Genomic DNA, 25616 nt, shown 5'->3' with positions numbered 1-25616 from the left:
TTAATATAAACATAACTAGGAAATGACGAATGAATATATTAAGAGCAATTTTAAAGAGCGATTAATCTCCCCTTTAATTATTTAAATTAATTTAATTCTTGCGTATGCTTGGTCACCGGTCCTTTAATTTGCGCGCGAGGTGAGAGCATCGATCGGCTCTCTGCACATGGGATCGAATGAATACCTCCCCCTCCCTCATCAGATATTTCCCTAGCCCTAGCCAGCCTCCATCTCGATCATCTCTGCAGCTAGGCACATGTACGTACGTGCGTAGAGAGGAATCAAAATCGTGCATGCAAGCATGGGTAATTAATAATGAGCGCGTACGTACATACATTTAAGCGTATTTTCATGGTGAGCACATGCATGCATGTTGCATACAATGCTACTGACGTATAGATGGGTTTAATTAATTATATAGGCGGAATAAAATTAAATAATATACATACACACGTAAATTAATACTGCCGTGGTCTCCTTTCCAGTATAAATAGCAGTAGTTCGGTTGGAACACACACGTACGTACGACGATCGAGCTGAGTACGTACGTACCATGGCGCGCCTTGCAAAAATGATGGCCCTCTGCTTTGTGTTTGCCGTGATAGCTGCGCTGCTGCCTATGGCGGCAGAGGCGAAGAAGAAGAGCCACCTCCGGAAGCACGCCGGCGATGCAATCGGTTGGGCGCTTCCTCAGCCGCAGTGTTGGTGGATAATCTTCTGCCCCCCCGAGGCGAATAAGCTTGTCCGCGCCCCCGCCCCCGCCCCCGCCCCCGCCCCCGCCCCCGCCCCCGCCGCCGCTCCCCTCGCCGCCGCCGACAACCAGCAGCACGGCTGAAGCATGCCGGCCTGCATTTGTGGAATAAATTTATATATTATTATATATACACTCATCGTGACGTGCACTTTCCATTCCTGGCTCATAGTTTATGCACGTCGTTAATGAATAATGTGTTTGCCACTATATATGTTATTTTGTATTGTACTCCTGGTATATGTTACCATGACTTATTACCATCTATATTAATATTCCTCAGTGTTCTCTAAGTTAATCTTTTCTTCAGGACATCTCCCCCCTCTCTATCTCTACACACACTATATTTATTAATACATCATAACATCAACCTTTACATACTACAATTAACTAACTAATACACACACACATATATATCTATCTATATATATATATATATATATATATATATATATATATATATATTATAAAGTTTAAACTAGGCCAGAATTTGGTGGAAACCGATACTGATCTTAGAGATTTGCCAACATTTATGCGCCTGGACCGTTTTTTTATTACAAAGAAGAAAAGTTGCACATGTCATCTATAAAGCCTAGCTTCTTTCAGCTCTTCTAGTATGGATAGCAACAATACAATATTTCGGTGGTACGGTTGGGATCTAGACATGCATTAGAAACACGTACACCTTGCATCAAACGAGGGCACCAGCAGATCATTGTATGAAGGAAAATAGCTGAAAGGGCAAAAATTGTGCAGTATGGCGAAGGAGCATCACATGAACCATGCTATTCAGTTCTGCAACATATCGAAATGCTACGCAAACTCTTACAAGTTTAATAAATTTAGCAGGGATGCAGCGCTGATCACCATTAATTGTACTTTAATTTCATGGTTTATGTATGCTTATATCTGTTTACACTTTCATAACTCTGAACTGTTGATCCAAATATAAAATGAGAAAAAAAAACATAGAAAATGGTAAAATGAAGACCTTGTTGGCATGTGAAATATATAGCTTGCAGAAGCCATGGTATCTTGTTGTGGCATCGTGCGTTAGGCGCTAGCGATATGGATCATACCCATCTAGAAGCTTTCTACTGCTGCTCTTGCCGTCAGCAAACTCCTACAGGAAAGTGAAACCTAAATAATAAAAAATATTGATCATACAACAAGCCACATGCATGAGTGGAAACTGAGAGTTTCTCCAAACAAAATTGATATGTTGTTCAATATAACAGAGTCATTGCACCACATGACTCTAGGCAGACGACGTGAGCACATGCATTCATCCCATTTGAGCCATCGATCTCATCGTGCGAGCAGAAAAGGAAATGAAACCAATGTAACTGCTGGATATTTGGTATGTTGCAACGACGCAAAAACGTGGCAAGAGGGCCAAAATAGTTGCAATACGTACTAATAGCAACTATGGCATGGTTGTGGGGAGCCGTGGCAAGTATATATGTTGCAATAGGTCCATTCCAACGTTTTTTTTTTTGTGGCAACAGTCTTAAGTTGCCACGGAATGGCATATTGCTTTAGGTTTTAGTGGCATCAACCAATACTATGGTATTAGTGCATGTATTGTCACGCAACACGACATTGCTAAACCAATTAGTTGCTACAAACTGACATTGTAGCAATTGCATATTTTGCCATGCCCGACATTATGGCAATAAGACCTATTGCCACACGAAATGATCTGTGGTAGTAGTGCATATTGCTATACAAATTGACATGTGGCAATAGAATATATTGCAATACAATGTGTTCCGTCATTCTAAATTGTATTACCACGACTATTTGTCCCATGACTGTAGTTATATTTACAACTAAAAACGTTTTATGGCAAGAAATGTTGTCACAAAGAACTCTATTCCATGGTAATAAATTATTATTGCATCAAACTATTATATATTGCAACGAAATTACGTACTGGCATGGCTAATAACAACAAACCAAAAGTGTTGCTTTTTGGTATATATTGCAACAGGAGCAAGTGTGGCTCGATATATATGGCATTTAAATTTTGGTGAAAAAATACTGTTGTTGCAAAAAAAGAAATATATCAAAATATATATTGCAGCGGCGTGAATTTAAATTAACAAAGCACCATTAATAGTGCAGTCATTCCAAATAGAATGTACATTCATCATGTCAAGATGACCGAAAAAATACAAGAAATGTCACCGGATAAATGAAACAAAAACTTTTTAGTTTATAACTTAGGCATAACTTGTTTGACATTGCATAAATCCTTGTCTTGGATATAGCATTACTTCGAGTCCCAGTGATCCATTCAAGTCATATGGTCCTGCTGAATAAAATAATTAACATTGGCATATGAGAAAATTTTAGCAATAAGTTATCAATAAGGTACTGGCAACAACAAAGTGTTTATGTTGTAATAAAGTTTGAGCATTTTTTAGCACTAAACTACTAGATATCCTAATTGGCACATATACTGTGGTTTTTTTAGTGGAGACATTTATTTTTTTTTAGGTTCAGAGGTGCATTAAATAGCTGAAAGATATATAAGCTCTAAATGTTAGCTAGAGTAGGTACTGCACAATCTAATATCAAAAAATTCCAATCCAAAGACCAACAAATTCTAAGTAGAGGATCTAACCAGTTACCTACATTATTTGGAAATTCGCTCTATAAATGCATACCTGTTGGCTCCTTGTTCGTGCACGTCTTGTGGCTACATTCATCAGTTGTTGTGTAGAAATGTAAGTCCCTGCAGGCCCATTGGCTTTGCTGGTCTGAAAAAGACTTTGGTTAACATTAGATTTTCGACTTTTTTGGCCATTGTTCTCCAGAGCTGGAGTATCTACAACATCACTTGTGATGACGTATTGTGGGTTTGCCTGCATACAAGAAAGTGACCAAGCATTGGCTAAAACTGAATGCAAACAGGAAGCAAATAGCATGATCAGCATGAACCCAGCTGCATGAATTATTTGATTGAAAAGATTTCAGATATGTATACTGACACTATAAGGAAAATAAAGTAAATTGCTGTCATACACAAGTAGAGGGAGTGAAATTGTGGTGATAATATTAAATCTGTAATGGAAGTACGGTTCCAGTACCATATAATCAACCATTCAGGGTTCAAATGGGTAAGTGATGCAGAGTTCACCATAGGAATAAAGAAGGCTACTAAAATACAAACATTGCTTGCGAAAAATAGTAAATAAATACTCAGCAGTAGTTGTGCACAATACAGCATGTCATGATTTCATGAAATATAACGGCATAACCGAAATAGTTTTCAATATTTATTACCTTAGGTACTGTTGCTTGCCTATGATCTGCAAGTGCTGCTAGCAACTCTGCCCTGAGTTCTTCCCTTTTCTTTTCCTCATCATCCTGAAGCTCTTTCATTTTTTCTTGGAATAGCCTCTCTTTTTCTGCAAGCTGTTCTTTTAAATCATCAACCTCACCTTGGAGCTTAATATTTTTCTGGTTGGCTTCAGCTGTAGCACGAGCTTGTTCTTGGATTTTAGTATTTAGCTGTTGACTGTGTTGGATATTTTGACAAGTACCCATGGCCACGAGGTTTGGATCTTTTGGATCCTGTACTTTCTTTATGGGTTTTCTGGAAAACAATATTTGTTTCTTCTCCTGAAATCAAAAACCCTTCAGGGTTGTTGGTTTCTCTCGCTGAAATAATTTCGCAAGCATTATCCTGTGTGGAAAAATAGTAATGATGTTATACTTTGACATTAAAATTTTATAGAATATTTTGAATCACCTTGTGAGTAGTGAATAGAGTAAATTACTCACATATACAGCCTTAGATGCTTTGTCTGACCATTCTCCATTCTTGCAGTGAGTACTCAATCAAAGATCTAAATCAGTTGGCTCTTCACCTGTTAGCGGGTCTCTCTGCGAAGGCAATAATGTATCACATGAGTTTAAAATTAATGCAAAAGAACTATAGGACTATGTCGTAGCATTACCTGCTCATTGCTAATTTTGGAAAATGGTTTGGATCCAGAGCAATGCTTGGTCCTTTGTTTCCCACAATTTTCAGAGTTCCTGCTGCTCAACTTCTGCACAAGGTGTACAAACAATACATTAGCAATGCACTGTGTATAAGTTTCTCTTGTATAATATGAAAGCAAAGGCAATGGTTATGTACCTAAACCCTATGAAGCCTCTGAAAACAATGGAGGAACATCTGAATATATCCAAGCTTACAAGTAAGATTAATTTCTAATTTATAAAATATTCTAGATATATGCTAACAACATTGGGATGTTCCATGCATATAAATTGAAATTTTCCCATAGTTTCTATGTCAAGTTAGTTACATTTTAGATGGACCTAGTTTAACATAATGGTTGTCTGTGAGAAGGGAAAGAAAATAAAATGTTAAAGGCATCAGCAAACACTTGGCCATAATACTTAACTACAGAGTATTTCTGAACCATGTAAAAAAATGTGTTTGAAGGTCCAGAACAACCAACACTGTTATATATGATTCAATGCAAGCTGTCCAGAAGAGAAAGGAGAATGAAATGTCAAATTAGGTCATAATCTATATTGTAGGTGTAATTCTATAAGCACGGGATCAAATCCTAATGTCATAATCCATATACTAAGGAATGATTGCAAAGAACCAACCTATGAACGGGTGTACTATATTTAGGGATATAACTAACTAAATAAATGTATTACAAATAACCCAGCCAACACCTATCACTTGGTTCCATAGACGTCGGTAATCACATTCATATACCTGGTGCCCTAAGCAAATCAGGATGGGGAGTGTGCAGTGGACATACCTGGCTACGGGAGCATCAAAAACGCCGACCACCCCTTCATCGGTCACTTCATGATGAACGGCGTCGCTGGTCCCATGGTTGCTGGCGGAGCCAATACCATTCGGCGGCGGCGGTGGAGGCGTCCTTTCTTCAGGCGCCATGAGTAAACGGCAACACTCTCGTCTCTCCCAAACCCTCACGGCAGATTAGATCAAGTCCACGATTATAGGGGTACGGGTTGGCCTTGTAGTGCTTTATTTGGAATATGGCAGGGTAATTTGGCGGGGCAGTGGAATTGCTGCGAAAATATTAAGAGGGAAATAGTTGAGCAGCGGGATTATTGATTTATTTGGGTTGTGCATAAATTTAAATCATTATCTGAAAATCAGAAATAAAAATAAAATCATGTGTTCGAACAAATTTGACCGACTCACAGGCGAGGTCGACCGCCAGCCGGAGGCCGGCTAGCGTGGCCGCAGCAGGCGTTGAGTCAAGGTCAACTTCGCTCCAGACGTAGATGAGCGTGGCCGCCGGCGTGTAGGCGAGGGGCCCAGCCGCCGCCGTGGAGGCGAGCATGGCCGCCTTTGCGAGGAGGCGAGTGCAGCCGCCGGTGGGAGGCGAGCACTGCCGGAGCTAGCTCCACCAGTGCACCAATCAGATTTGCTTTGTCCTCCATCCTGCCGTGCTGCTCTGCTGCTCGACGGAGCTTGCGCTTGGTCTTCTTCTCCGGTTAATGGTCAATGGGGAAATTGGGGTGGTAGGTGAACGAGTGGCTGGCAGTAACAGTGAATAATAAATGTACATTTTGCCTAACCGTATGTTATACATTTTCTATACGGATTTTTGTGTGACCATCCGAACGTTCACATATGTCCTTATTTTCTCAGTTTTGCAATAGGTCCATTTTCTATTCCTGTTTGCAAAAAAAAAATATTCCTGTTTGTTTCATATCGTGCATTTTTTCCTTGATTAAAACAAGCAAATACACGTAATATTCCTCGTTCATAGGTGTAGCACAAAAATATCATATTATTATTATTTTTTGTAATTCCTCAAAAATTATGCCAACTATTTAAAATTTAGGGTTAATTATATCCATGCCATTGCAATTCAACTAATTGTAAATATGTTATTACAATTGACATGTCATTTAATACACCTCGAAAGAGGTTGCATTTCTGTATTGCCTAAAATGCCATTTACTTAATCTCGAACTTCTCCGGTAAGGGAGGACTAATGCCCCAGATACCACCGTCAGTACGCCCCGGCCGCCCTTGTCTCCATGCCATTGCTGCGCCGGTCGATCGTCCTCGTCATTGTCCCCCTCCTCGTCGTCACCGCCATGTAACTTATATTATATTTATATACAACCATAAAAAATAGCAATATATGTATAAATAAATAAACATATATTTTTATATGGCTATGACATCAAAAAATAATTACGGTATGGTAACCTAATAAATTTATAATGCATTTCTACCATCATCTCTGCATCGGCCGACCGTCCTCATCTCTGCATCGGCTGACCGCCCTCATCGTAACATTGTGGTTGTGCCGGCGCTTGCCTTCCTCGTATACGTATCGTGGCCACGTGGGTCAGCTGCCACCATCGACTTCGCTCAGTCGTCACCATTGACTCCGCCCGTCGCCGCACCGGCCAGATGGCCGCCCTCGTTGTTGCGCCGTCGCTGCACCGGTCGGTCGCCGCCGTCCACCTCCAGCCCTTGGCATTTTGGGCAATATGAAGGTCTAACCACCTAAGGCATAGAAAATGGCATGTCTCTGAGAGAGGAAGAATCGTAATGATATATTTACAAATAGCTTAATTATAATGATATTTTTATAAACTGACATATTTGTAATGGCATAGATAGCATTAACCCTTAAATGTTACCATGTGTCAAATATATAAAGTTATATATATATGCATCAAAGTATATTTAACAATAAATCAAATATTAAAAAAATAATTAGTAATTAAGTAATTTTTTAAAATAAGACGAATGATTAGTCGTGTATAAAATAATCAATGGCATTATATTTAAGAACGGAAGGATTATATTCAAGCTAAGAGGCCAAAAGGCAAAGATTTGGGCCTCCTCACGAATTAATCTCCTCCTTTTCCGGCGCAGCACCTCCTCGCTCCTCCCAAATCCGACGCCGCAAGCCCCAGTTCTCCCTCTCGGTCCTTCCTCTTCCATCCCTAATCCACGAGTCGCTTGCTAAGCGCCGGCGGGAACGGCGCGCGCAGGCCAGCGCTGGGCGGCAGGCGACAGGCCCAGGCAGGCAGTGGCCAGGAGCCAGCCGGTAGCGGCGAGCGGCAGGACTCCAAACTGCAACGCAATAGAAGGTTTGTTTCATACTCTGAATGCATCAATCGAACATGTAAAGTTGTTAACTAGAAGTTACTGAGAATTGAATTAGATATTGTCAGTTTAAATGGGTCGACTGCACTAGCCTTACTGAATTAGTCGAGAAGGAAATACTGCACTTTTATATATACCTCAGGATTCTTTGATTGGATCGATTGAAATACTGAACTTTTATTAATGCACCCATTTCGTAAGTATTCGGATCAATTCAACAAGCATGAATACACTGATTTTCCGTCACCTAGAAATGCTAAGAGTTCTTCAAATGGGGTCGAAATAAAATGAAAAAAGAATTAATATCTAGTGTATAGGAAACATGTCAAACAAAAACCCGGTGGAAGTATAATATGTCTTGTACTGTTCAGTAGCTTATTTCACAGTAAATAATTATTCCACGTTAGCATTTATTGAACTTTTCTTATTTATATCCTTGTGCAGGAGCATGATTTTTAGAACATCATCCCCTCACCTTCAACCTCTAATCATGTCTCTGCATCTAATTTTTTTCTTTTTTAGATAAACTGGATCAAGGTAGGCAGTGAAAGTACTGAAACTGGGGTGGCTCATGGAAATTTCTGGGTGATGGCAGCAATGCAATACACACATGTATCTTCTCTCTATCTATCTATGACTGGTTCATCTATATTCTAGACTGATTTCCTCTAGTTTTGTGAACATAGATTAAAAGGTGGTGCTATGATTTATGCATAAACTAGTCGATTCTGATTCTCTGTTTGTTTTCCAGTTTAGCCACATATGTTCAGCAGTTTTCTCAACATATACTTATTTTTTTTTAGCAGTTTCTATGTCAGTTTTCAAGGTGAATTGAGGCAGTATTTGAATTAATCTTTTGGTAACTTGTGTCGACACACTGCTAGCACTACTTTATGGTGAAAGTTAATTTTAAGAGGTAAGGCAGAAACTCCACTCATTTAGTATATACTGAATCTTTTCTTTACAGCTTCATGCTGAAATTACATGCTTGTATTCAATGCAATTTATTTTTGTATAAAGTGCAGGGCATTGAACAGTTCGAGCCCAGTAATTGTTAATCAATTTGGATCATAAAGTTAAGCATGTCGCATGATGATAGGAGTTGGATGCGAATGCAAAAGTTTACCTCTGAGTGGCAAAAAGGATTCAAGGAATTTATAGAGAATAGATTTGGTGGCATGTCTAAGGGAGAAACTGCACCTTATCCATGCAAAAAGTGTCGCTCGATGTCATACAAAACAGAAAGTGAAGTTAAAAATCATTTGGTTGTGAGAGGGTTTGATGAAAGTTTTATCCAAGGGGAAGGAACAGTAGAAGATTCAGATGAGGGCCACACTCAAAGAGATGGGAATGAAGGTGCAACAGGTGATGGTGCTGGTGTGGGCAATTTGATTTCTACACTCATAAGGGGTGCAATACATGGAGAGATCATAGGTACTGAGAACGAAGAACCAAATGAAAGTGCTAAGAAATTCTATAAATTATTAACAGAAGCACAAAAGGAATTATATCCAGGTTCCAAGGAGGTTAGTAAGGTATCTTTCATAGTGAGGCTCTTCTAGATTAAGTGCATGTTTGGTATTAGTAACAACGCATTAGAGGTCATTATTCATTTGTTCTCATTGGTTCTCCCTGAAGGCCACTGTGTGCCAGACACATTGGACAAAGTGCAAAAGGTAGTTCGTGATCTTGGTCTAGACTATGGAAAGATACATGCATGTATCAATGATTGTGTTTTATTTCGAAAGAAATACTCTTCCCTGGATTCGTGCCCAACATGTGGTGAGTCGAGATGGAAAATGGATGATTCTGGTGAAAAGGATGTGGGTGGTGATACTGCAACCAAGAAGCATTTTTCGCAGAAAATCCTAAGGTATTTCCCAGTTACACCTCGACTGCAAAGGTTATACATGAGAGAGACCATATCTGAATTTATGCGTTGGCATAAGGAGGGCCTGGTCCAAGATGGTAAATGCGACACCCTGCCGACTCCAAGGCATGGAAGCACGTGGATAAAGAGTTTCCAGGGTTTGCATTGGATCCTCGCCATGTTAGGATGGGTCTTGCCTCTGATGGATTCAATCCATTTGGTATGTTGAACATCACATACACTACATGGCCTGTGATCCTAATCCCTTATAATTTGCCACCTTGGTTATGTCTGAAACAACCATTTTTGATGATGTCAATGTTTACCAGGGCCAAAGTCACCGGGAAATAACATCGATGTATATTTGCAGCCCCTAATCGATGAGTTAAAAGATCTTTGGGAAAATGGTGTTGAGACTTGGGATGCAAAGGTAAAGAGGAATTTCACTTTGCGTGCAATTCTACTTTGGACAATTAATGACTTCCCAGCATATGGCATGCTATTAGGTTGGAGCACAAAAGGAAAGTTTGCTTGTCCATACTGTAACAAGGATACTGAATATTTATGGTTGAAATTTGGGTCAAAGCATTGCTACATGGGTCATCGACGATTTTTGCCTATGGACCACAGGTGGCGACGCAACAAGGTTAGCTTCAACAACAAGGTGGAAACTAGGGACGCTCCGATGCCACTAACGGGTGAAGAGGTGTTGAAACAGTATGAAAGCTTTGAGCAAGTGTCATTTGGGAACACAACAAGAAAAAGGAAGCGGCGTGAAGAAGAACGTAGATGGCACAACTGGTGGAAGAAGAGTATTTTTTTTGAATTGCCGTACTGGGAAAAGTTGCTTGTAAGGCACAATTTGGATGTGATGCACATTGAAAAAAATATTTGTGAGAGCATATTGGGGACTTTGCTTAACATTACAGGTAAATCAAAGGATAGCGAGAAGGCAAGGCTTGACATGGAACATTTGGGCATGAGGAAGGATCAACATCCTTTGGTGAAGAATGGCAAGTACACTTTGCCATCAGCGTTATACTCTTTGGATGACGATGACAAGACATATTTTTGTAGTTTTCTAGAAGGAGTTAAGATGCCTGATGGGTACGCCTCCAATATCAAGAGATGTGTGGACGTGAATACGAGTAATCTTTCTGGACTCAAAACTCATGACTATCATGTTATATTCCAAAAACTATTGCCCATAGCAGTACGTAGCATATTGCCACAAGATGTTGTGATCCCATTGATTGAGCTTAGTAGGTTCTTTAGTGCAATATGTTCAAAGGAGTTGAGTATTGATGAGTTAGAGAAATTGAGCATTTCAATTAGAGAAACTCTTTGTCGTCTTGAGATGATCTTCCCACCAGCTTTTTTTGACATCATGGTGCATTTGCCGGTTCATCTTGCTGAAGAGGCTAATCTAGGAGGACCTGTGTGCTATAGATGGATGTATCCAATAGAGAGGTATCTACGTACGCTTAAAGAATATGTCCGAAACAAAGCCCACCCTGAAGGTTCAATAGCTGAGGGGTATATATTAGAGGAGTGCATGACATTCTGCGCTCGCTTCTTGGATGACGTTAATACCAAGCTTAATCGTGCAGAAAAGTGCCATGGTGAATGAACCACATTCTGGTCTAAGCATATTTGGGAACATTGATTATACTAAGAAAGGATTCACAGCTGAACTAATTTCTAGGCTAGAAATGCAGCGAGTCAGACGCTATATAATAACAAACACTGATGAGGCCATCCCATGAGTCAAGTAAGCTGCAATTTAAATTTGCTTATCTTTCCAGTATGCTTTGCCACTATTTTTTTAATTTACTACAACCATGTTTGACCTTTACTGTAGTGAGCATATGGATGAACTCAAAAGAATTAGTCTACGAAATGTTGAGAAACATCACAGGGACCAGTTTGTAGGGTGGTTCGAGCGTACAGTGAGTTGCAAACTATATTTCTCCCTTTAATTGCAGCGTTGGCATGTAATTATTTACATGTATAATTTTCTGACATTTTGAATTTTTTTTTTTGCTTTAAGATCAACAAACTTTATGCTGAAGGAAGCACAAGTGATGTCATATATGCACTTTCTCAAGGTCCAGACCATCGGGCACGTGTTTTCAATAGGTGTGTAATCAATGGATTTCTATTTCGAACATCTCAGATAGAGAAGAATCTAAATACACAAAATAGTGGTGTGGTTGTGAAAGGTGGTCATGCTACTGGCAACATCGAATGGTATGGCGTTATTAAAAAAATTTATGCACTTGATTTCGCTATACAAAAGGAGGTCGTCTTATTTCATTGTGACTGGTATGACGCACCTGCTGCCAGTAGGAGCAGAAGTAGAGGCTACAAAAAGGATCAATATGGGATTATTGATATCGATACAACTCGTTTGCAATATTTAGATAATCCTTATATTTTGGGGACACAAGCTGAGCTAGTCTGTTACGTGAAAAGCCCGAACAAACCCAATTGGTGCACTGTGCTCAAAATAAATCCCAGAAATTTGTTTGCCATGCCCGAATCAAGAGATATAGAAATTGATGTTGACTCACTAGACGTGGGATTGGAAGACATGATTAATTCACAAAGACAGGACGAGTTGGTTAGTTGGACAAGGTCCGACATGGAAGGTGTTACTGGTGATGCTTCTGTCATTGAAAAGGCACTTGCAGATTCTGTACCTGAGCCTAATGATATTGGCTTAGCATATGAAGAAGAAGACGATGACAATGACACCTACATTGATGATGGCTATGTAGCACCTGTGAATTCTACTGGTGAAGACGATGTTTTTTTTGTATAATTTTGCAATTGTTTAATGAGTCGATGAATTTCACTTATGTTCCCCTTTTAAATTGATTTATGACTTTGAGTTGGACTTATCAGTTTGTTATCCGGAAGAAATGCCAAATATTGAGAGGGAAATTTTGTGTTTTTTTCTTCGGAACATTGACAACTATATTCTTGTACACGATCATTTCACATGCTCTCAAGTTCTGAGAGTTGGGCTACCAAAAATTTGTTAAATGACTCTTTTATAAAACTCACAATATAGTTAATTAGTTTGAATGAAGGAACATAATTAGTTTGATGCATTATTAAAATCATCAAGATATTTAACTGAGGTACTAGAACTATAGGATGAGCCAATGTTTATTGGTGTACGTTCAGAATAAACTGCACCAAAAACTAATTCCACAATAGACAACCTTTGGCAGGACGAGCCAATGTTTATTGTTGCACTGACCTCTTTTTATATTAAAAAAAATGTGAAAGTCAATACTAATAACTAGTAAAGCTAGCCTAGTGTTAAATGCTTTGTATACTAAACCCATATGGTCAGGGTTCAAGTCCTAAGCTCGTTAGATTTACCTTTTAAAATTTTCAAATGTTTGGAAAATCATTTTATTTATTACACATGGAGGCAACAATTTTGAGAATTTAAATTATATCATATTATTCTTAACTAATTAGTTAGGTTAACAACAGTAAATTTAAATTTTAGATTTTTAATTATATCATTAAGATTAATATTATAATATAAGTGCTCGGATTTGTTTTGCAAATTTTAAAACAATATAACAAGGGGGATAAGTAGCTTTTTACCATGCAATTTTAAGTGGACGACCTGCCAAAGGTTGACAGGTCGGCATATCAAACAAAGGGATACCGATTGGGCCCACTGCATTCCGCTCCAACGCCTCTTGAACAAGCCTGGTTCGATAAGCCTTCTGTGTGCGCATACCCAATGTAGATTTTTTGCTACATTTTTTATATTTTAGTCGTTCTAGAAAAAACTTATTATACAAATGGATCCCCAATAAACTTATTAAATTTGCTATGCCCAAGTATACAATATATATTTTGCCATGCCAATACCACCTTCAATTTTAATTTTACTAGGCATGGTAAAAGTGAAACTATATTTAGTTGGAATAGACATGATATTTACTAGGCATGGTAAATTTGAAATTATTGTCCCGGCAATAAACCAGACCAACATCAGCGCCTGTATATATGTGAAAGGCCCACGAAACAATTTGTTCAACAAAATTGATTTATTGCGACAGCAATACTACCATATACAACCACCTATTGCAACTCAAATTATCCTTAAGACAACACAATCAAATCCGTGGCAATACAATCTTCAATCTTGCAACGACTTAGGTTTTCGTTGCAATATGGAGAAAACTATTGCAACACAAGGCATGGTTATGACAACAGAATCAAATTGGTGGTAATATTAACAAGTAATCACAACAGTTCTATATTTGGTGGCAATATCATGTGCATATCGCAACGAAAATCAGGGTTGTCACGATGGCAAAATATCATGGCGATATTCTCAACTACTTGCAACCATTATAAAAATAGTTGCGATAACACCTACCTCTTGCAACGATATTACAAAACCATGGTAATAAGACCTCCCTATTGCAACTAAATTCGCATTGTTGCAATGAGCTTTGTGGTAACAAGGTCAAAATCTAGTAGACCTGACTTTGATAGTCAAACGATGTAGAGGAACGGGCGTACCTGGAATCACGTTTCCTTGACCTCACTTCGTTTCTCATCTCATCAACCACTACGATAATCTTAGGATAGAGGGAAGGGACGAGACCTTGATTTTCACCTATTGAGACGAGGTAGCCCATTATGATATATAAGGTGAGTCATTGATTTAGTTACAGACCCTCTTCTCTGACAAGAGAGAGTTGAGAGCAGTCAAATTATATGGATATTGTTTAATCAGTTGTACATAAGTATCCTTCAGGGTATTTGAAAATGAAACCGATGTAGGAGTACTATGATGATGTTCTAGGAAAATTCACAGAAGTTAAGTCAGACAAGATTGTATAAGCATGTTTGATGTACACAATAAGGTCAAGGTTGTACAAATGTTCTTTGTGACCTGTTTGAATCATTTGAGCCCATCACTGACTGGCCATTTTGAATGGGAAGAGCAGCACGACAACAACATATAGCTTGATGCTAACAATTATCTTAGTAACCCTAAGCTATGGAATGAGCTTGTTGGTGTCTCATCTCTCATTTTTCCGAATTCATATTGCATCAACGGTCTCTCGATCATCGTCCTTCTCACTTATAGCCAAAACTTGGAGAGCACTACTAGGACAAAAGAGAAAAAATTTGTTGACTCTTGTTTTGAAGCTTCCATAAGGTACCTATTCTATTGGTCAAACATCATGCTAAATTCTAAGTACAATCAACTAATTTGATTTTTTTTCGGTTACCAAAGCTTGGACATTTCAAGTATGAAGAAGGTAAACCTTGGCAACTCTAACTTTGATCTGGAGCCTCGAAAAGGTAGCTCTACTAAATCTGAAATTTTATTGCGTGGTTAATGTTAGAGATATGATCTGAGTTATAATATACCATGTATTTGGACTATGTTATTTGTTTTCTAATATGACTCCTAGTCTTTTTTTTTTCCTTTAGGACTCGTAGAGTTTCCTAATAAGATATATATATGTAGTCTTTTTCTACTAGGACTCTTAGATTTCTCTTTTATATACACGGGAAGGGTGTGACGGCCTATTTTATTCCCCTGCATTGTAATTATCTTCTCATAGTGGCGCCCATGGTTTTTATCTACAGGGTTCTCCACGTTAAATTTGTTTCTATGTTGTGCGTGTTTTCATTTGTTCTTCAAATAATTGTTCATATACATGAGTAGGCGATGGAGTGGCTCAAATCAGCCTGATCCACTTCCAATTGAATTTCCTACGGCCATCAAACATTTGAAAGGGATAAGAAGGGGAAGGGCAAAAGGAAGAAGAATGGCATGCCCAAAATGACTACAAAAACTCAGCAGCTGCAGCTTGATAGCCCTGCAATGGGCACAAGGAGCAAAAAGGTAGATCCTGCAATTCTTGCAATAAATGAAGACCGACAATAATCTCATATGTCCTTTGTACTGCACGTAAACTTGTATGTGAATTAAGTATGTGATTCTATTACGTGAACTTGGGTGTTTCTCTCAAATTTATTGGTTTGTTTGTCATGGTGCATTTTAATCCTAAGTGCATGGATATGTTGCTGGAGATGTATGTGTAAAAAACAATGTTGTTGTACACAAAGTGAGAACTAAAGGAAAAAACTGAAAGAAAAAATGTCACCACATAAATCAGTATGAAAACAAAATGGGAATAAAAGAAAATGGCGCCCAGCATACCAGCGACCTGACTGGGGACCAAAGAATGTGGAAATTGTCTTTCCCCTTAGAGTTAACACCAATAAGTGTCCGCACGAATAGGGGTGAAAATTAATAGTGTAATGATAAGGAAGTTTTGAACATTAGGTGCCACCACAAGAAATATGACCTTCTGTGACGAATTTCTCGTGGCATCAGAGCTATTCGTCATTAGCACATTCCATTTTATGACGATTAGTATGAGATGGGGTGGCTTAGTGACGAAAAAAAAGTGTTCGTCGTTAATACTAAACTAGAAATCGTCATAAGTATTTCAATAGGACATTATGACGAATACTAATTTGTCATAGGGGGCAAAAAGCAAACGTCACAGATTTATATAATGCATTTCTAAAAAATATATTAAAAGTTAAAAGCAATTTAATCAAGTAAATTAATGAGGAAACTAAACTTTTTCTTTAAAAATCACGGTCAAAAATATTTTTGTAATATTCTACGTGGTCTTAATTATTCTCTGAAATTTTTCATGAATTTTCGGAACTCAATAACTAATTTTAATACCACAAAGCTCATTTAACCTATTAAAATAAATTGAAAACAAATTAAAACTCCTCTGTCTATCCTTGGGCCTTTTTCGGCCCAAGTATTATTTTGTCCATTTTGCTATATGACTTTGCTTCAATAATTTCGAATTTGAATTTCAAATTATACCAACTTTAAATAATATTTTAAATACTAAATGATTTCAACTGAAAAAAGTCATCAATCAAAAAAGTTGTGTAACTCATTAATATCTATAACTTTTATTTTGGTAATTTCTTCATCCGACAAAGTGCTAGTAACATTTTTCACAAAATTTATATATCTGTGTTATAGTTTATAAAACCATATAAGAGATATATAAATTTTGTGAACAATGCTACTACCACTTTGTCAGATGAAAAAATGGACAAAATAAAAGTTATAGATATTGATGAGTTATATAACTGTGTTGTTCATGACTTTTTTTAAGTTAAAATCATTTAGTATATGAAAATCTTATTTCAAGTTAGCATAGTTTGAAATTCAAATTCAAATTGTTGAAACAAAGACATATAGCAAAATGACCAAAACAAAAGTTGTAAATATTGATGAGTTATACAACTTTGTTGTTAATGACGTTTTCAGTTGAAATAACTTAATATTTGAAAATATTGTTTGAAGTCGTCATAATTTGAAATTTAAATTTTATATAGGTCATTTAAACTAAGATGGAGAAATGGCCAAAATAAAACCGGTAGATCTAAATAAGTTATACAACTTTGCTTTTGACAACTTTTTCAAGTAATTTCATTTAGTAAGATAAAATTCCATTCGAAGGTTTAATACTTTAAAATTAATTCAAAGGAGGGACGCATAATGGACTTCTCGGAGAGGGATGAGCAAAGGGTTGGCCCATAACAGGCCTTTTGCTCCTCTCTCCCCGAGAAGTCCATTTTGCCTCCCTCCTTCAATTAATTTCAAAATCTTAAATCTTTGAATCGAATTTTAGCATATTAAATGAACTTTTGTGAAATAATTGTCAAAAACAAAGTTTTATAACTTACTGAGATCTATTTATCTTACTTGGGTTATTTCTCCATCTATGTTTGATTGACCTATATAAAATTTGAATTTCAAATTATAACAACTTCAAATAACATTTTTAAATACTAAATGATTTCAACTGAAAAAGTCATTAACAACAAAGTTGTATAACTCATCAATATCTATAAATTTTATTTTGGTCATTTTCTTCATCCAACAAAATAGTAGTAACATTGTTCACAAAATTAATATATTCACTTATAGCTTATAATCTAGATGAGAGATATATATTTTGTGAAAAGTGTTACAAACTGCTTTGCCGGATGAAGAAATGACCCAAATAAAAGTTGTAGAGCTTGATGAGTTTTACAACTTTGATGTTGATGACTTTTTCAATTGAAATCATTTATTATTTGAAAAGGTTATTTGAAGTTGCAATATTTTGAAATTCAAATTCAACCTATTGAAACGGAGTTATATAACAAAATGACCAAAACAAAAGTTGTAGATATTGATGATTTATACAACTTTATTGTTGATGACTTTTTCAGTTGAAATCTTTTAGTATTAAAAATATTGTTTAAAGTTATCATAATTTGAAATTCAAATTTTATATAGTCTAATCAAACTCGGATGGAGAAATGACCAAAAGAAAATTGTAAATCTAAATGAGCTCTACAACCTTGTTTTTGGCAACTTTTTTCATACGAGTTGATTTAGTATAATTTTGTGTTTTAATTCACAATGATTTAATAAAATAAAGGAGAAAAAATGTTGGGTGGGCCTGATTCAGTGGCGCCATTCCAGAAAATTTCACTGACTGGCGCCAACCCAAAAAAATTTCCGAGTGGATTGACTCTACTACCCCTCCCCATCCGAAAAATTACTAGACTGTGTTATACCATCCACCAATAGAAAGGGTAGGATAGTAATTGTACTGCCCTCATCTGCCGAAAACCCTAGGTCACCCACATCTGTCGCCTCCTCATCCCTCCAGTTCCACCGCCGCCGCCTCCTCCACCCCTGCCTGCTGTCGCGCCCCCAACCCCTCCGCCGGCCGTCGCACCCCCATCCCCTCCACCACCTCCGCCAGCCACCATGCCACCATCTCCTCCACCTCTGTTGGCAGCCACGCCCCCATCCCCTCCACCGCCTCCACCGGCCGCCGCGCCCCACCCCCTCCACCTCCGCCGGCCATCGCGCCCCCATCCCTCCGTCGGCCGTCGCACCCCTATCCCCTCCACCACCTCCGCCGACCACAGCGCCCCCTCTCCTCTACCTCTGCTAGCCGCCGCGCCCCCATCCCCTCCTTCACCTCCGCCGGCCGCCGCGCCCCACCCCCCCCCACCTCCACTGGCTGCCGCGCCCCCATCCCCTCCACCACCTCTGCCGGCCGCCACACCACCATCTCCTCCACTTCCGCCGCGCCCCCATCTCCTCACTAACCCTTTCTCCGACTTCCATGCCCTTCACCGTAGCCACTGCCGCCATCTCCTCCCCCCCGCCCATCCCCCCCTCCTCCGCCACACTCCGTTGCAACACACTCCCCTCTACTGCCGACATCCCCCCTGCCCATCATCCATCCGATCTCCTTCTCAAGCTCATGACCACGCGGGTAAACCAGGCGTCCGCGCCGATGGCAGCTCACCTCCCCGGGGCCTCCCCCGCCCGGATCCCACTTGAGCATCTTCTTCGTTGGATCCGGCTCCGCGGCGGCGGCAGAGGCTTACCTACCATGGTGATGACTACAGGATCTGTCGACTTGGAGGTTGGAGCGATGGTGCGTGTGCATCACTGTACTTTCCCTAACTCCCCTCGCTGGTCCTTGCTAGTCGGCCGTGTTGATCCTGACATTTTTGGATAGAGGATCGTAATAGAACCATCCGTGTGACCACGATGATTTGTTTAGATTTTTTTTGTTTTGGAAGAGACTAGTTCCAAGGTTGTGCTGTGTGTTAACTCACCTATTAGTATATACATTCTTTCTTTCGCCGATGAACAACTACTAGTTCACTTCGTGTGGTTTACAAACTATTTACATTACTTTGAAAAAATATCATTTCACCATTATAGTTCCATTCTATGTTGCTTAAACTAATATTTTTTTGTTTCATAGATTTGCATTTTGGAAGCATTCTGATTAACCTGCGGATTTCCCAATGGTGTGCACGCTTGAGGCTTGCCTATATCAGATTCAATCTCTACTTCGACATGCATGGTAGAAGGAAGATACTAACTATTTTCTCTGCCTTGTTTGTCTTTGCTTCGACGTGCTGATCTGATTTTGGTGCTATCTCAGGGCTGTAGGTTGTAGGGTACATCAAAATTTTGCATGTAGGACCTGAATGCGCTAAAAAATAAATCGGGATTATTGTTACCTATTAAGGCTCGATTACTGATACCTGTTCAGGTATTCACCATCTTGAAATTAATTTTATGCTTGAATATTTTTTGTCTGATGTTACACACAATAAAAATCAATTACATTATACATCATTCTTAATTTTGATGCTTTGCAAAGTAAATTATGCCTTTCATAAGAATTTTTAACATTGTCAAGTAGTCTTTGTAATGTAAAACTGCAGTCACTGCAGCATACTCAGGACTTGAAATAAATTCAGGTTCAAAGGATTCACTTTTAGGGTCAGATTAAATAAATCTAGTTTCAAGTTGAGGATATGTGACTCTGATGGTATTTCAAGTTCAATTTATACAGTGCTTGAAGGAAACCCAGATCTTATTAAAAGAAAGTAAAGAAATAGCCAGGACAATCGTGTCATTCTGAAAATTGTGATTTAGTGTAATGATTTATGTTACTGTGATTAATAGTTGGTTTTCTTCTCATTTTATATTTCTTTATTTTCTTTTGACAGCCGTAGTGGTTGAAGTAATTTACTGAAGATTGCTACAATGCTACCATATTATTGAGACGGTAGTGATCGCGCGCTACGAGGAAGTCCTGAAGAGAAGGATGCAAGAAAAGAAGTCCAATAGTGATTGTGCATTGCAGATATGAATTGCAAACTACAAAGAGGGTTGTGCACCAGAAAAGTAAGTGGTCTTACACCTTCTACTTACTACCATGGCAGAACAATATAGTACAAGTTTTTAGGCAGTTGGATTGATCAAGAATTGGTGGGAGTTGTTTGTTTGGATGCCGGTAGGTACAGTTGTTCAGACTGGATAAAATCATAGAGGGGAAATTTGTCTTAACCTTTTTCAAACCTTTAGGCGTGGGAACTGAAATCTTACTTAGGGAAGATTCAAATCTGAATAAAAAACATGTTAGGTGACAGGTTATAAATACATGTGTAACTGGAAGGAATTTCTTGTGGACCAAGGGGGTAGTTTCTTAGCTGAATTTCAATGCTAATTCTGAGTGTTTAGTAGCAGAACACACTATCAGCTGAATTTAAATTGAACTTTTGGTATATGGCGGCAACATGGTGGTTCATTCTAGTTATTCCTCTTTCTGCATATAGTTCTGAAATATTTTGATTTCACCTCTTTGCAGATGGAGCTAGGCTCGAGACTTCTGGCTGCTAAAGGACTTTCACTTGTTTATGTTTGTTTTGATCGGTAAACATATGATTGTATTTGGACACATATGATTAGGTTTGGGTGTAATTTTTGGCTATAAGTCTGTATTGGATGTTCACTGGGTTGTATTGGATGTTAACTGGGCTATATTTGTATGGGCTGCTATTTGGTAAATGCTTCGGCCTATATGGTCTTGGCCCATTTGTTATCTGTTTTTAATGCAAATGGATATAATACAATTGGGCTGAAAATAGTATGTATTGCTATGTTATAGATGGGCCTGGGGCCTTTGATTGGACTTAGCCCATAAATGGGTTGCTCAATCATCGGCTCTGATAGGTCAAAAGATATTTTATGATGAATTAAGTTGTCATAATAAACCTGCCATATCAGCAGCACCACGTGGTACACAGCTAAAATTTTATGACGTTTTTTATCCTATGTGGCAATTATATATTTATTAAAACCTGGTGATTTGTGACATTTCATGCACTCAATAATGACGAAAACGGATGTCATTAGCTCAATGATGAAAGAAGGATCGTCACTAGATCAACGATGAAAAAACATGTTTTCATCATAGAACATGATTAGCGACGCATGATAGGTGACGATTGTGTTTTCGTCACGTGAACGTCATAAAGATTAAAACATGACATAAATTTTAGTGCTTATGACGTAAATGAAACGTCACCTATTTCTTGTAGTGTGCTAAATAAGGAAGAGAAGGTTTTTTTGGGTGCGACGTACTGAATTTTCAGATAACTCAACCAAATCATACCGACAAATTATCGTCGATCGAGTTATTCGAAGATAACCCCCCCCCCCCCCCCCCCCCCGCTTTCATGGATGAGTAAGAAGGATCTACGAGGCATATCCACAGAGGATGTTCCTTTGTTTGTGTTTGTATGAAAAGAGCCCGCAAATTTTCATCACAAATCTGCAAAGATCTATACTACGTAAAGCTTGGATTAAAAAGTAGAAGAACGATCGATAGATTTGATGTTCTTTGGAATTGCCTTCATTAGAGTTCCAAAAACCATGGAAAACAACTTACATTTGGACTCAGACTCCTTCCAAAACTCCAAAGTCCAATTCTAGGTGTCAACACTGTGTGATACAGTTTTCTTCACAACTCTTGTTTAAATTTTAATTCAAATATAAGCAAAGTACATCTCCTATCTATATATGTCTATCTCTCATTGATCATGAAAGTGATGAACCCGTAGATTCCAATAATATTTTGTGAATTTGTATAGTTGAACTAATTAAAGACCTCGGCTTAAATCATTTGTGCCGGAGAGAGAGCCGTGCGTTAAGGCTTGCCCTTTTTTCCATGGAGGATATGGAACTGAAAAATCTAATTATTCTTTTTTTGATCTTCATCCACACATGCTCTCCTCTCATTTCTTTTTTCAAAAGAAGGTTTATTTTATGGATCATGCAGATGCATGAATCATGACAGCATGATATATTATATATATTCCTTTTGTTTCTTTTTCTTAAGAAAAAAAGGTCTTATTTATGGAGCATGCGGCCGGATGAATCACGCTGGCAGGCCTAAGGCACCGGTGGCCAGCTTCATGTATGCCTTGGCCTTGCTGACGATGTAGCCGGCATAGCTGCACTTGTTGAAGCACTTCTCGTCATTGGCGGAGCAGTGCCCGATGCAAGCCTTGAATGTGCTGGCGACGGTGTCGCCGCCCACGGCGGCGATGCTGGGAGCTGTCGCCGGCGGCATGGCGTACTGGAGCACGACGGCGGCCCCTTCGTAGAAGCCACAGGCCTGGGCGCAGCTGCGAGCACAGTCCTTGTTACCACCGCCACCCTTGCTGGCCCACGCGACGCACTTACCCATGCAGGCATCGCCGCAGGCCTTAAACTTGAACTCAACCTTGCGTGGGGCATGCTGTGGGTTCGCACCGGCGAAGACGTCGGTCGCCATGGTCTGGCCGAGGGTGGCGATGGCCGGGCTGAAGGGGCGGAAGGTGTCCGCGCACTTGTCCCTGCAACTGCTGCTGCTGCTGCTGGCCCCTCGGGATGCACCGCAGGGAGCAACCTGTCGAGCACATCTGTATCTCCTGCACGGCCGTCGAGGCTGCCTGCGGGTGCAGGGTGGCGGGGTCTCGAACGGTGCCGTTGAAGATGACCGGGATGGATTCGCACCGAATGTCGCAGAGGGGATCCTCACTTTTAGGCAAGACGGCGCACAGGCTGTGGCACTCTCTCGTGCACCCGGCAGCGACTTTGACGACCTTCCTCTCCTCATCAGTCATTGTGCTCGCCGCCGGCAGAACCAGCAACGCCATGACCACCACAAGGGACACAAGCAGGAAGCACAGCCTCCTCATCGGGCTGGACATCTTGATTTCTGATGGAACAATGCGTCCCTAAGCGGTAGGTACGGTGCCTTTTTTGTTGTTGTTTTTGCTGTTGAGACATGCATGGTTCCCTTCATACCACCATATAAGAAACAAATAGATGGATACATGCATGTTTGTGAGGCTGCGAGAGAGTTTTGCGCTTTGATGCTTACTTATTATAGCATAGTATGCTGCTTTATCCCGCAAGGTCCTCTCTACTTCCCGTAAAGTTTAGTTTGTTCTTTTAAAGCTTTGCTTAGTTTAGCCAAGAATGCATGCATGCACATTTTCTCACGGATTGCATTGTGGAAGCAATGCGATTCTCCTATTGCATCTCCAAGAGTGTTTTCCCTCCTTCCTTTTCTTTCCCTTTTTCCTGTTTCTTTCTTTCTCTCTTTCCTCTCCTTTCCTCCCCTCCCAGCTGAGCAGGCCGTCGGCCCACCAGCCCAACCCTCCTCCCTCCCTTCCCATCCCTCGGCCCGTCTCCCTTCCTCCCGCCCGGGTCGTCGGTCGCCTCGGCCCAGCGCGCCTCCTCTCCCTCGGCCCAGCTAGCCGGCCCGCTCGATCGCGCCGCCCCCGCGAAGTCTGCGTCGCCTCCCCGGCCTGATCCAGTAGCGCCGCCGCCATGGCCGAGCCGGACTCCACCGCCGCCTTTTCCGCAGCCGTGGCCGACTCGGCCACCAATCGCCGCCCCGCCCTAGCCGACCACCTCCCCCTATAAAACCCCTCAACCTGGCGCACCGCCGCGCTCGTTTTCCGTCGCTGTCGTGCCCAACCTCTCCGCCGCCGCCAATCAATCTCGCTCGCCGCCGCCGTTCTCGCTCGCCGCCGGCCATCACCACCCGTTCCCTGTCCACGCCGACTCGTCGTCGCCCTGCACCGCCGGTGAGCATTCCCCTTCTTCTCTACCTCCCCCTTTTCCCATTCGGTCGCCGCCGCTGGCCCGTGTGCCGCCACCGCGCACATGCGTCGTCGGTCGCTGCCGGCGAGCCGTCCCCCTCGCCTCGCCGTCGTCGACGTGGTGCCGCTGTCGCCGGTGCGCCGCCATGCGAGTCGTGTCGTCGCCGTCGCCTCCCCGAGCTAGTCGCCGCGCCTCTTCTTTGGCCACCGCCTACTGCCCGTCGCCCCATTGCCCGTCGGTCGTGCCGCCCCGCCGTCGCGACCGCCGGCCTGCGAAAGCGTACAACAAAAACGTACAACAAAAACGAAGTAATAAACGTATAGCGTGGTTGCAGTTATACCGTTTAGTACGTTACAACAGAGGTGTCAATCATACCTGGTGTCAACGTGGTCCTGCCAGTAGGGTGGGCCGTCCAACCGGCCCTACCCCATCCCGACGAGCTACCTCCCGCCGTGTCATGCCAACCTGCGAAAGCGTACAACAAAAACGAAGTAATAAACGTGCGGCTTGGTTGCAGTTATACCAGTTAGCACATTACAACAGAGGTGTCATTCGTACCTAGTGTCAACGTGGTCCAACCAGTTGGCGGGGCCATCCAACCGGCCCCACCCCATCCCGACGAGCTACCTCTCGCCGTGTCATGCCAACCTGCGAAAGCGTACAACAAAACGAAGTAATAAACGTGCAGCGTGGTTGCAGTTATACCGGTTAGCACATTACAATAGAGGAGTCAATCGTACCTGGTGTCCACCCTCCTGCCTGCCCAGTGGCCCATGCCGAGGTGGTCTCCTGCCGGGTGGTCTCTCTCCTCCAAATTTCAGGTTCGCATATATTTTATTCTTGTGAATCAATCTAAATTAATCTACCGTTTAATTGTTCAGGTTTTCTAGCCAAACAGCGGAGGAACAACCGCAATCCATCGCTGATCTCTCCACCAAACCTCAGGTTTGCATACGTTTTATTCATGCAAATCAGTCTATCGTTAATCTACAGTGTAATTGCTTAGGTTTTCCAATCTATTAACTAGCGTGAGATTGATCTACGGTGCGGAATTCAATTTCGTAAGCGTAGATTGGTTTAACGTTAAAGTCGCCTAATTCTAGTTTAGCGAGTCGTTAAATCTCAATTTAACGGGTCGTTAACTCCTGCCGTTGTTCCGCTAACAGTTCACGGTTTCACGTAACGAATCTAATTTGTCGTACGAATCTCTAATTCATGCATGATTTGGTTCTGTCGTGTGAATGCGTGTACTGCCTGCAATTTCCCGAGTCGTGTCCCAACC

General features: G+C 40.6%; 1 protein-coding gene and 2 long non-coding RNA genes across 9 annotated transcripts; 2 read left to right on the top strand and 1 right to left on the bottom strand.

Annotated features, from left to right (window-relative positions):
* Positions 1-2839: 2839 nt before the first annotated feature.
* On the bottom strand, positions 2840-6260 carry LOC121056694. 3 transcript variants are annotated; one of them, XR_005813467.1, is made up of 8 exons: positions 5961-6260; positions 5548-5824; positions 4902-4940; positions 4720-4812; positions 4544-4645; positions 4043-4445; positions 3424-3621; positions 2840-3068 (listed from the first exon to the last, which is right to left on the bottom strand). It is a non-coding gene; the product is annotated as an uncharacterized LOC121056694 (long non-coding RNA). The 3 variants fall into 3 exon arrangements; XR_005813465.1 differs by having other exon boundaries at positions 4720-4940; XR_005813466.1 differs by lacking the exon at positions 4902-4940.
* A 1384-nt stretch (positions 6261-7644) lies between these two features.
* Positions 7645-12792, top strand: LOC121056698. 5 transcript variants are annotated; one of them, XM_040529962.1, is made up of 8 exons: positions 7645-7879; positions 8418-8507; positions 8702-8811; positions 8916-9430; positions 9534-9985; positions 10095-11536; positions 11627-11714; positions 11816-12792. In XM_040529962.1, the coding sequence occupies exons 5-6, from the start codon at positions 9868-9870 to the stop codon at positions 11393-11395; spliced, it is 1419 nt and encodes a 472-aa protein (XP_040385896.1). In that variant the 5' UTR covers positions 7645-7879; positions 8418-8507; positions 8702-8811; positions 8916-9430; positions 9534-9867; the 3' UTR covers positions 11396-11536; positions 11627-11714; positions 11816-12792. The 5 variants fall into 5 exon arrangements, with proteins under 5 accessions (XP_040385896.1, XP_040385897.1, XP_040385894.1 ...); XM_040529963.1 differs by having other exon boundaries at positions 8916-9768; positions 9845-9985; XM_040529960.1 differs by having other exon boundaries at positions 8921-9985.
* A 6411-nt stretch (positions 12793-19203) lies between these two features.
* Positions 19204-21244, top strand: LOC121056696. The gene is made up of 5 exons (XR_005813469.1): positions 19204-19310; positions 19647-19748; positions 19830-19940; positions 20404-20581; positions 21045-21244. It is a non-coding gene; the product is annotated as an uncharacterized LOC121056696 (long non-coding RNA).
* The last annotated feature ends 4372 nt before the right edge of the window (positions 21245-25616 follow it).

The sequence above is a fragment of the Oryza brachyantha genome, unplaced genomic scaffold (genome assembly GCF_000231095.2).
Source record: "Oryza brachyantha unplaced genomic scaffold, ObraRS2 ChrUN-Ctg63, whole genome shotgun sequence".
In the NCBI taxonomy this organism is placed as follows: Eukaryota; Viridiplantae; Streptophyta; class Magnoliopsida; order Poales; family Poaceae; genus Oryza; species Oryza brachyantha.
This window is presented reverse-complemented; position numbering and strand designations above follow the sequence as displayed.